The 12,747-nt window shown below is 41.3% G+C and overlaps 1 protein-coding gene across 1 annotated transcript in view; it reads right to left on the reverse strand.

The window, feature by feature from the left end:
• Positions 1 to 12,747, reverse strand: part of LOC121954046 (glutamate receptor ionotropic, NMDA 3B-like) — a 103,450-nt gene that overhangs the window by 44,562 nt on the left and 46,141 nt on the right. Inside the window, exon 2 of the mRNA XM_042501367.1 lies at positions 2,041 to 2,741. Within this exon, the coding sequence (XP_042357301.1) occupies positions 2,041 to 2,741 (701 nt within the window). The remainder of the gene's footprint in view (positions 1 to 2,040; positions 2,742 to 12,747) is intronic.

Raw genomic sequence — 12,747 nt, forward strand, 5'->3', positions numbered from 1 at the left:
ATCAGCAAAGATAATACAATTTATTCAGAGTAGAACATGAATACTTAATTTCATGGCAATTGCTTGAAAAGTCATTTGATTACCATATACCATAAGCTTTCATACTTGGGGTCCATTACTATCTGTACACATTGTTAAATCAAGCCAGCTAATAATTGTTGAAATAGTTTTTTCTGGACCACAGAGTGCAATTCAATCACATTACACTTAATCAACTTGTTCTAACTTTAATAATGAATGTCCGATAATACTGCTTTGTAACCCAACTCCCACTCCACTTGTTTTAGCCTCTGGCCTTCCATGCCAAATTGTTTTGGCATCCCAGTGCTCAACTTAACTGCAGAAGGAGGCAACGCTGTGAAAATCCAGCTTGTGATTATGTGGGTGGTGTTGATGATCACTCTCAGCTGGCAGGCACCGTGTGTGTTCAATATTTGCTGTGGGGCCCGGCTCAAACCACAAATCCTTCTCTCACCAGTACCACATGACCACAGAAGTTAGATACATGCTGTTTTATCCAGTGTACCGTTATAAAATATCTGAGTCAACCGGCAGAGCGGAGATACTTAACTCTGGAGTGAGTTTACGGCGTCGGGCTTCAGTGCGTCACTCAGTATCTGCCACTTAAGAAGGGTTGTAATGCATGCAAGTTTTTTTTCAGTTTGCTGTATACAAATGTGAGGATTATTTTTTTCTGCTTTAAGTGATTTTTGGTTTAATATGTATTCCAACATGTTTTTTTAAATGTGTGTGTGCACGCGTTATCACCGACCGCACCTTGACAGAACCTGTGAAAGCTGTCAGAGGCCCTTTTAAACGCTGCAGGGATTGAAGCAGCAGCTACGGCGAAGACGAGCAGACAAAACTCTCTGGTGTCAGTCTGTGAATCTGTATGCCATAAAGACTTCCTCCCCACCCCGAGTATGACAGCGCTATTCAGAAGGAGCCACCCCCACGGTGCAGAGGACAGGCAAGGGCAACAACCAGAGCGTACAGTACCACAAGCGGAGCCAGCAACTCCTCATAAAAATGCCAAAGTGTCAGTCAGAAAGATAACGAGCTCGCAGACATTAAGTGGTGTGACCCGAGGAATTTAATTGCAGCTTGTCACCGTCTTCCATACATCACTTGGTAATTTAAATGTGTATACTTTTGGGACCAAGCTTGAAGCATTTTGAAGGGACCAGGAGGCATTAAGGCTGGCCGGCCAATTGGCTGCAGGGGTTAAAAAGAGTATTTGTGGTCCCATGCTGACCAGACCACTACTTCTCCCATGTTGCCTAAAGCAATATATTTAATTTTTGGAAGAGGAAAAGTTTCTCTGTCGTCTACTCTGCTGAAGTTTTGTCGAACAAACTCTACCAGCTGCGGGGTACTGCTCTAGAACTGACCTCCTCCTGACCTTTAGCAAAGTGCCACAAAACTAATATTTCTCTTTTTAATTTTGTTGGTTGACCTAAAATACACAAGATATTTGAAAAGTGCATTCTGTCACAGAAAAAGGTCATACTAAAAGTGTTGACAATAAGATGTGCAGTATTCAGGGGTAACAGGGACACGATTGGAATAATTTCTTCCACTGGCAGAAGGCCATGGGCTACTTAACAACATGGCCCCAAAAACCAGCAAGAAAAAAGTTATAAAAATATCACCTGATAATAAGTGAAAACACACACACACACACACACACACATTTTTCTCCAGTTTTTGATAATTTTCCGCTAATTCCCGCCTTTTCAGGTCAATTTCTTTGTCACCTTCTACTGATTTCTTGCAATTTGTGGGACATTTCTTGCTGATTGGTCAGTGCCTTTCTCCCCCATGTTTTTGAAAGAAATCAAACAAACTGTCTCAGGTTTCAAAGGGTTAAGTAGCTTGCGAGACGCATTTGAACACAGCACAAGAAAAGTGATGTCAAACCAAATTTTAAAGGGTTCAGCTAGAAACTGCTGGAGGTAAACACTAACATATGCTTCTTTGTAACTTGGGTGAAGTGACCTTTTTATTTAATGTGCATAGAGAGAACATGTGTGCGCTTACCTGGTCAGATATTGTCCTGAAGACGGCAGCTCGTGTCTGTTTGGTTTATTGTAACAATTCACCATGTTCTGAATCAGCGCCAGGTCTGGCCTGACCATAGTCGCCGCAGCCACCGCACGGCCAATCAACTGCAAAGCATCCCGGATGTAGAAGCTGATTGGCTTGCGGCCCACCTCTCCGTACGCTAACAATCCAAGGGGACCTCCTAGAGTGTGGAGTGAATCTGGAGACAAGGGGTATCCCATGATCCATTGCAATGCTGGTAGTGTTGGGGCGAGGCGCTGTGCGGCTCGCAGGACAGAGGAGAGACACTCGGGGTCAGATCCCAAGAGGAGAACGGAGGAGATGGGCGAGGGGGAGCGCAGGAAACGAGTGGACAGGATCTTCAAAGCCTCCTCTTCCCTCTGATCCTCCTTCTTCTCCTCGCTGGTCTCCCCCCTTCTGTCCCCGCCTCCGGAGATGAGGGTCAGGTTGATGATGTCCCACAAATGCCAGTTAGCACCGCTGTGTGCCTGCAGGTGAGACAGCAACCCGTCACCCCCTTCCTCCCATCCAGGGCAGATCACAGCTGCTCCTCCCCAGCTGCCTTCCCCCCGGCTCCCTCTGTCCCTGTCTCCTTCTCTCCCCTGCAGGACCGCCAGCAGCAGGCTGCCCAGGGTGGACGGAGGCACACGGGCCGACATCTGCAGATGGTATCGGTTCTATCAGAGAGGACAGGAAGGAGGATGGGGAGGAGTTGAAAGAAAAAAGAGAGAGAAAGACAAAAAAAGAGAAGAGAGAAAGTTAGTGGGATCATAAAAGTAAAACTAGATATAAGTCACGCGGTTGAATCCCTCAGAGCACCAGTCCAGTGACGCTTACAGTTTACATTCATGTCTGTGAAAACACGGGTGCTTCTCACACATCTTCCCTCCTGCTGCATAAAAGATCTATACAATCACTATTTAAAGGTGGAAACCCAAGGTCTTTGAGTTATGGCCCAAAACATGTTGTATGAGGTCACCGTGACCTTTACCTTTGACCTCTGACCTCAGTTTATTCTTTTAGTCCAAGTCCAATTTATGCCAAATTTGAGGAGACTACCTCAAGGCCATCTTCAGATACCGCATCCACGAAAATGGGATGGATGCAAGGTCACTGTGACCTTGACCTTTCAACACTAAATTCTAATCAGCTCATTATTGAATCCAAGTGAATGTTTGTGTCAGATTTGAATAAATTCCCTCAATGTGTTCTTGAGAAATTGTTTTCAGATGAATGCAAGGTCACCATTACCTTGACCTTTGACCAACAAAATCGAAACAGTTCATCCTTGAGTCCACTCAAATGTTTGTGATAAATCTAAGGAAGTTCCCTCAAGGTGTTCTTGAGTTATGGATTTCACAATAACGAGATGAATGGTAGGTCACTGTGACCTTGACCTTTGACCATCAAATGAGATTATCCTTGAGTCCACTTGAATGTTTGTGCCAAATGTGAAATGAAAAAAACACCATCCTCAAGGTTTTCATGAGATATTGTGTTCACAAGAATGAGACAGATGAGGTCACAGGGACCTTGACCTTTGAGTAGGGTTGGAAATTAGAATAAGCCAAATGCTGGTAAAATATGCAAGTGGCTGCTAAATTTGCTTCACTCACCAGCCAAAAAAAGCTATGATAATCTATGAAGTGGCTGGTAGATTTTGGTACCCATCAGCCACAGTGGCAGGTGGACAAAAAAAGTTTATTTTCAACCCTGTTTTTGACCACCAAAATCTAATCAGCTCATTGTTGAGTCCAAATAAATGTTTGTGTCAAATCTGAAGAAATTCCCTCATGATGTTCTTCAGATATCACATTCACAAAAATGTGCCGGCTAGCCAGAGAACCCAAAAACATGATGCCTCCAGCCTCGGCTATCGCCGATGTAGAGGCATAATGATGGAGGGGCGAACAAAAAGGGGAGAGAAGAAAGGGAGAAGAGAAAACAAAACAGAGATTAATAGATATCGCCAAACCCCAACACCTCCGGGCTGAATGACATAAAATCACATTAAACGCAGCTTTTATGAGTGCCAGAGCACTGCAAAACAATCCCTGTTGCTGCAGTAATTCACCACAACACTGATCAGAAACAATCAGTCACATTTGTTCATTATCTCTCCCTCTGAATGAGGAGAGCCGTGCTGAAACAAACAAGGAGTCAATGATTCGCATCTAATCTGCAACATCACAGTTGGCTTGGCAAGACAACAGTAGCATCCACAGTTCATCCAGAAGCCCACATTTCCAAACCCCACTGAAAACACTGGCTTGTTTCATACTGTTCCAAAATGGATAACACTGTTGTCCTTGAATGCAGCTCACAGATGGACCTTCCCCCTCCTTCCTTTGGGGCTTCTATCCATTTTTCATCCTATCAGCGCTCCAGGCAAGGTTGAGGGGGGAGACCGCTTTTATATAGAGAGCCCATAGAGAGCCCATAGCTTAACATGACTTAAGATTTGCACTTCCTCTTTGAACTGAGATGATAGGTATGCACTACACACTAAGCTCATCTCTTGCACAGATGCATACATATTTTCAGCATCTGTATAACATATGCAGAAGTGCAGGTGCACACACACCAGAAACATTAATTAAATCTGCACATGCACTGTAAATGCATGCAGGTGAATACAGTATGCATAGAAAAATGTCTGGAGTACACACTCACAGACATGTTTGTCTGAAGATGAGAAATCTAAACCCACCCCGCACCCCGCAGGCACTCATTCAAATGGAAATATCCCACCCGGGAGTACAAAGTAAACAGAGGGACCCTCTGCTGAAAGTCCTTGAGTCCCTTAAGAGAGTAAGAAAAAAAACTATTTGACTGAAGTCTGCAAAGACATGGATGAATTAATGCAGCGTATGTATTTATCCTCCTGAGAGGGGCTCGGAGTGTGTGTGAGGGGACAAGTGAAAATAGGCCTTTTCGTTTGAACTCAATGGGGGGCCACAAAGGTAATGGTGGCAGAGTGCGTGGGGGCTGTTGGTGAGACGGCGGCGGGCGGGTGGCACAGAGAAATTGAGATAGGAGGAAGGTGCCGGCTACAGGTGTGAGCGTTATTCAGGATATTACTGTCAGGAAATGAAACTAACATCATGCATATTTCGTCAAAGGGCCCCGAGAGCCTAAAATGTGACGATAGAAGATCAGAAAAGAGCCTGAGGGCAGCTGGAGGAATTAGCATGTAAAAATATATCTGCTCTTATTTCAAATTGCTCTGGGTAAGATCCATCTATGCCATCAACTCTTTAAATATTAATGTATGGCAAAATGTTAATGTTATGTTGCAGAGTAAAGTATGCATTAAAAAAGGGGAAAGGCACAAAAATGAAACATTGGGCTTAATCCAAGAAACGATATCCAAACAAATTTTCTCTTATTTTTTCTCGTATCCACGATTTGTTCTTATTTTGCTAGCATCCATTGGTTTTTGTGATTCATCAATGTTTTCGTATTTTTGCTCTTTTCTTAGATGAGTAAACATTTTACGAGTGGTCAAGAGCGCTCTTACCAAGACGAGAGATAAACATCTCATTTTCACAGACCACAATTTGTTACCCTGCGCAAGGAAAATACGTTTTTTTAAAAACTGCATGAACTTCTTACAAATCAAATTTAGAAACATTTTCAGAATTATTATAATGACTGGATTATTAAATCTCAGGGCTGAAAACATACAAACATACTTATATACTTAATGCACTGATTCCAATTATTGTAATTTCAGTTACCGATCATCCCTCTGCTGACCAGTGTTAGAATATAACTAAGTACATTTACTCAAGTACAAATCTGAGGATTTTTTACTTGAGTATTTCAATGTCATGTCGCCTTCTACTTCTACTCCACTACTATTATAAGATACCTACTTGACAAATTCTGTCAAATTCTGTGAACCATAATAAAGTGCAGCTAAAACAATTAGTCGACTTATCAGAAAATTAATTGCCAACTATTTTTATAATCGTGTATATAATTTTTTCATACAAAAAAACATTTCATGGTTCCAGCTCCTCATATATACTGTGTATATGAGGACTTCCTGTTTTCCATTTTAATTATTTTGATTTATTACATTATGATTTATTACATAACATACATTTAAAGCTTCTGCATACATACTTTAAGTTTATTTTTCATCAGTTTCACTACTGCTGTTCTTCGTACAGCATTTTTTGGTGTCATGTCTCCAGTCTTAGCCATGTGCCAGAGCCTTTGCACACAGCACAAAAGCTGCCTTGCACACGGAGCAAAACCTGTTTAGGGGCGTTACCTATACTAATAGGTGACTAATGATCGAGTGGGATTCAGCATTGAGCACATCTAGGTAAGAGCAAATTTGGATGGTTAAGACCATTTGGTGCATCTGAAGTTGACTTCACTTATATTTTGTCTTACCAGAAAATTAAGAACAAAATATAATAGAGAATATTGCTGCATGAGGCCCACTGGGTGTGCATTATGTACAAAAAGCTGTAAGTCATGTTCCGAGTGAATGCAGCTTGTTAGAAAACCAGAGGCAGAATCTTACATAATATATCATTGTCAAATTAATTGTAATAATGATCATCAGCGGTACATCCCACAGCTGTGTCAGCTGTTTCGTACCAGCGTTACTTTATTATTTCTCTTGCACTGACAATTACGGCTAACTTGCTTGACTTTTAGAGAGATTCTTTTACAATTTCATTTACATTTGAGGCGTTTAGCCGGCGCTCTTATCCAGAGCGACTCACAATGAGCACAGCGGTAGAATTACTTCAAGAGTGGGGACGTGAGTATAATAATAAGAGCGAGCCGGAGCGTTGTAGAAGTTGTATTTGGAGTTGGTGCTGTTAGGAGAGAAAGCAAATTAGAGTGGATGGAGGAGGCAGATGTGGGAGCTGTGTGATGTGATTCTGAGGAGATAAGATGATATGAGGCTTTGAGTAAAAGGCACGAGTTCCAGTCCATAGGATTGGGAAGCACTCTGCTGTTTTGAGTGGAGGAGGAAGGATTTATTCAGAAATTCTGTGGGCAATCAAACGTGACAAACACCAAAGTGGACCCAGTGAAACTTTTAAAAAAGCACATAACTGGAGTTATTGCCTATTACAACCGCAGTGCCTCCTCGACTGCATTTGAATGTTTTGGCACAATTAATTCCAGTGATATATTAGAGCAATAACTCCTAAGGGAGCATTTTCTGCTGTGCCTTTAGGTGCAAATGTGATGTACAGCACTTTCGAAAAAAAAAAAAACCTTGTTTAAAGTAATTTACTTTAAAGGGAAATTTCAGTGGTTTTCTGCCAGGATCCTATTTTCCCATGTTTTTGTGTCTAAGTGACTAATGGGAAGAACACTGTTTAAAATTAGTCCGGTATTCAGGATTAGCGCTGCTGCCGGGTGAATGTGAAACAGGCTGCAATGCAATCTTCCAGGCAATGACGCACCATGATGTACGTCCAATAAGATTGCTTGTTTTTGCCGCTGACAGGCTCAGCTTATTATTATAATTGTTTGACAAAGAAATTAAAGGTTTTTCTTAAGCTTTTGTTTGATCTGGTCTGTTTGTTACTTTCTTGCTGTAACAACTCAAACGGCAAAACTTCAAAACTACACACCTCGTTCAGTGAGACTTGGATAAGCACAATGGCTAACCCTAACCCAAACTGACCAGATCAAGAGAAAGGGAAACAAAAACATTTTGTATCTTTGTCAGATCAATCTGAGCCTTTCGAAGCCAAAACACCCCCTTTGTAGATGTGCACCGACAGCATGTATTTCCCTGAAAAGTTAGTTATTTTGATTGTTTTGAACTCAAATAACAGCGCTGGACTATTCCACGATTGAATTTGGCATGAATGTTAGTTATAGTAGCTGCATGGCTAGTCAATTCATCTAATGATTACTCTAAATTAGCAAGTTAAGAAGCAAGTTAAGTTACATTTGTTGCAGCTATTTCATTCAATTAAATAGCATATGGTGAATAAATGTTACCATAAGTAATGTGAATCCATGAGCAGGTTTCATACTTCAGTCATAACACCTCTCAGCATTATCAAAGTGCATCTTTTGTTATTGTTTTGATTGAGACACAGAAGAAGAAATTACACACTGTACATTTAAAACTTAAAAAAAATCATTTAGTAATTAATTTTTACCTTTTATATCTTATCTCTTTTCTCTTATTGTAAATATGTATCCTTTATTATGTTTTTATATTTTATTGCTCTGTTAAGCACTTTGAATTGCCCTGTTGTATTAAATGTGATATATATATAAAAAGTTGCCTTGCCTATTTCTTTTGTTTACATTAACATTTTAAACACTTATAATATGATTTTAAACTGTCTGTACAAAGAGTTTGACATGCTGCTGATTACTGTTTTACCAACTGACATTATTTTGGTTTTAATTTCCTTAAATTTACCTCAGATTTGTGAGATATTCCACTGTTTGGCAACAGTTTGTCATGTTGTGACAATAACTCTTTAAACCACAATCAACTGTCTGTTTTCATCAATTTTCAATTAGCAGTGAAAGTCAGCCTTCACGCTTGATATTAGTCATGATTTGACATTTATCATGATAATCGCTGATATCGAATGATAGGAAAACTTTTATAGCGATGACATTTTTGGCTTTATCGCCCAGCTCTATGTGGAGCTGCTGTTGGACTGAGAGAGAGCCGACACCTGTTTGCCTGTTTGTCTTTTGTTGAGAACTGCTGGGCTGTGCTCAGATAGACATCAGCGCAGAATGAAAAAATGCAGCCACCTCATTCATTTAAATGAGGGCAGTGATGCAGCAGGGGCGCCAACGGGGATGACTCTGGCAAAAAAATGCACTGTGGTCCGCAAAAAAAAAAAAGTTTAACTTTGCTCAACTTTTGAGGGAAAGCAAACATTCCTAGGAGATAAAACTACAAGAGAACTATGGGAAATCTTTGACTAAACACTGTTATGGACTGTTTCGCTGGAATTACATTGACAGGCAACAGCTCGGGTCCACTTCCTGTCATTTAACCATGAGCTACCTCTTGATGCTAACTCATGCTTCACCCCAAACAGCCGCTGCCAGCCAGCCCCTATTTCTTTCCTTTAGTCATGATTCACGACTTTTACACACATACACCCCCGCACCTTACGTTTTGTATGAACACTAATAAAGAGCCGTTTCCCACTCATTCTCAAAAACAGGCTGAAACGATCTTTAATCAAACAATAACTCTAATCCTACATGAAGCATCCTGAAGAATTTCAGTGTAACAAGAAGAATGAAATCCCTGCCAGTCATCACTCCAGCTTAATCCTGCATGTCTTCAAAATAAGATGGCAGCATTAGCGTTTATCCCTGTGACACATCGGATATAATGTATGTGTTTAATGTATGTCTGCATACTTGCGAGAACGACAGATCTTTGAGTCCGCTGAGGCTGTCTGAATGAATTCGTGTTTGTTTTTGACATCCTGTGCTATTGCCTTGGGTCCGGGCCAGCTTTGCTGTTACAGTTATCGGACATTTGAATTTAAAATGTCATTTTTTAAGCAGACCTTTGGGAAGTTGAGTTGGAGCTTTGCTCTCCAGAGGAATGCAGGCAGTATTTTTTTTTTTATGATGTCACAGTCTAGACAAGATAAAAGGTGTTGGTGCTGTCTGCAACTGCAAAGTTTGCAGACTATTATCGGTTTCTTTGGAAACACAGAAGCATCTATGATTTTGGGGGGATTTTTTTCTTTCAGTGTTTGACACAAACAGCCTTGATCCTGTCAGCTATAGAGCTGTCTGAGCCCAGCTCTACTGCTCAGGTCAGTGCAGACCCAGGTTGATCTTTTATGCAGGTCTTTTTCAGGCTTGGTTTGGAAAGTAATGGATGTTTTCTCTAAGCAGTGACACATTTTCAGCCTGTGAGGACCTCCTGTGTGCGTATGTGTGTGTGTATTTTTGTCTGTGTGCTCTTATCTTTTTTTTCTCTGCTCAGGTGAAAGCTTCAGCTGCAAGAACGAGCTTTTAAAGACTCTGAACTAAGGATGCAAGATAAGCACAGCTAAAAGGAATGTCAGCAGTTTTCCAGTAGAAAATATGAAATCCATACGTCTTCTCGCACATCTGCAAATTAGGAGCCATGAACTGAACCTCTGCCCCTGCTATACAGAGTGATTTCCAGGTCTTCGATTGAACTGCATGTGTGCAAATACATGCACCAAAACCCCAGCACAAAGACAGGCACACGTACAGCAGGCACCGTTGCAAGTACACACAAGTACAGTGCAAACACGCCATGGTGTGAATACTCAAGCATAAACCCGGAGGGATCTTCGGGCAATGTGGAGTAAGCAAACCGACAGGAGTGCGTTGAATCAGAACAGGAGGGAGCAGCTCGCAGTTACTAAGCTCATTCCTTATTTAGGCCTCCATAAGAAAAGCATCAACACTTGGAAGGTGTGCAACCGTATTGCACAATGCCAAAAAGAAAAGAATAAAGGACTTCCTTGTACAGAGAACAAAGAAGGGGGCACAGGAGAAACAACAGCACATGCAGTTTTGGAGCTTATTAAAAGCAAGTTGGAGCAAAAAGCAAAGAGGTGGGACTTGTGTTGGAGGGTTTTGGCGTTTGCGGGGAGCTAAGAGGCCTAAGATGTAAGCTGGTGCTCCTTCCTCCATAGCTTCAGGCGAGGGATCTCTTTAACTTGCTGCAGTTCGAAAACTCGCTGTGGTCGGGCTTAACGTTGCACCCGTGAATGGCTTGCATCGAGCAAAGTTGTCCTCGCTGTTAGATCCAACAACTCGAACCTCTGCCTGAGCCTCTGAATGGCTGCTTAGCTTCCTATTCTGTCCAGAAACAAAGCCCACGGTCAGGGCAACACTCCAAACAAGTACACTTCACTGAGCACATTAATATTTCACCAGGTGAGTTGGCTGTGTGTTGGGAGGACGGAGGGAGAGATAGGAAAGAGAGACAGGCGGAGGGAGATCAGCGTGTGAATGCGAATATATGTTTGAGATGAAAGATGGGAGAGAAATTGATACGTGGTTTAATATCCGTATTTGTGAAAAGAGGCAAAAGGTGATGGTTTGCATCTGAATGTGTATGTGTGTGTGAGTCGCTGAAAGGAGTGAGACAGTGATGGTAGTGTCTTGAGGAAGACAGAGGAAGATTTTCTCAGCAGGATGCAAGTCTTATATTTCAAACACCTGAGATGAAAACTGAGCCTATCGTAACCTGAATGTCAGACTCAAATGTCACAGCCAGTGTGGGCCCACATACACGCATGAAATAATCTAAATTCAACCTAAGCAATGTGATTTAACCTACAGTGCAGCACTGGCTTCTGTCAAAGGAGTAAAACAGGAGCCACACTGTTAAAAAAGGATCTTGGAGATCGTAAATAAAACCCAAGCATATGATTCAAACTTTAATGAAGTATATTAGACAGAAAGAGAAATAATAATGGTAAACTATCTATTTGTTAATAGTCACAACTGCAACATCACAAAAAAATTGAAATATACTCCAAAATATTGTATAATCCCTGCACTGCAACGTGCGCACGTCAGCGCCCATGCAGCAAAACCAAAGTCAGTTTCATTTGTGTTGAGCTGCAGGTAAGCTTCCACTTTATTATGTTGCTGTGTATAATAAAGTTCAGTGGTTCCCAACAGGTCCAGCCACGAGGTGCTGTCCATTATTCACTCACTCTACAGCAGGAAATGGCATTTTAAAATTAAAGCTCTGTGCCGGAAATTCACTGTACTTCAAATTAAAGTGTTTTTTTTTTTTTTTTTACAAACTTGCGCAGGTCAGCTGCAGTCGATTCAGAATGGACCTGGGACCCACCATTTGGGAACCACTGATATTCTTAATGCAACTTTTAACTTTTTTAATCATAAGATTATCTATCACTATCACTACTTATGGCCAACATGCTTCTGTGTTTGACCAGGAATTAAAGTGTGTAGCTTTCCTTTAGCATGGGCAATCATAATAACAAAACTAATAACCTTTCGCAGTCAGACATCCGGCTAACATCAGAGTTTAACATGCAAGCAAGGTGACGTGCTTAACTGTAACAATCCTAAAATGTAGCATTGAAGAAAGTTAGTGGCAACAGTGCTTGTTACTTTGAATTAGCAACAGTTGTGGTCAGAAGTTTACATACACTTGCAGAGAACATGCATATCATGGCAGTCTTCCAATAATTCCTACAGCTCTTATCTTTCGGTGATGGAGTGACTAGAGCACACACTACTTTGTCACAAAAAACATTCATGTATTTTGGTTCTTTCATGAATTTGTTCTGGGTCTCCAGAAAATGTCATCAAATCTGGTAGATGTGCAAATTTGTGTCCAAATTTTCTTGTGGCATGGCCTCTTAACTTTTGTGAGTGATTATTTACGACATCTATTGCACGTCTGTCCATCCTGGAAGAGGGATCCCTCCTCAGCCGCTCTTCCTGAGGTTTCCTCCATTTTTTCCCCCTCCAGTTTTTTTTGGGGGGGAGTTTTTCCTTAGGTGATGTGAGGGTCTAAGGACAGAGGGATGCTGTATACTGTAAAGCCCTCTGAGGCAAACTGTGTTTTGTGATAATAGGCTTCATAAATAAATAAACTGAATTATGAAAATCTGGTTAAAAATGCAAAAGCTTTAGTTTCTTTTTCTTTTCTTTTTTTTTCAACAAAGAGGACAAATG

The sequence above is a fragment of the Plectropomus leopardus genome, chromosome 14 (assembly GCF_008729295.1).
Source record: "Plectropomus leopardus isolate mb chromosome 14, YSFRI_Pleo_2.0, whole genome shotgun sequence".
NCBI lineage: Eukaryota > Metazoa > Chordata > Actinopteri > Perciformes > Serranidae > Plectropomus > Plectropomus leopardus.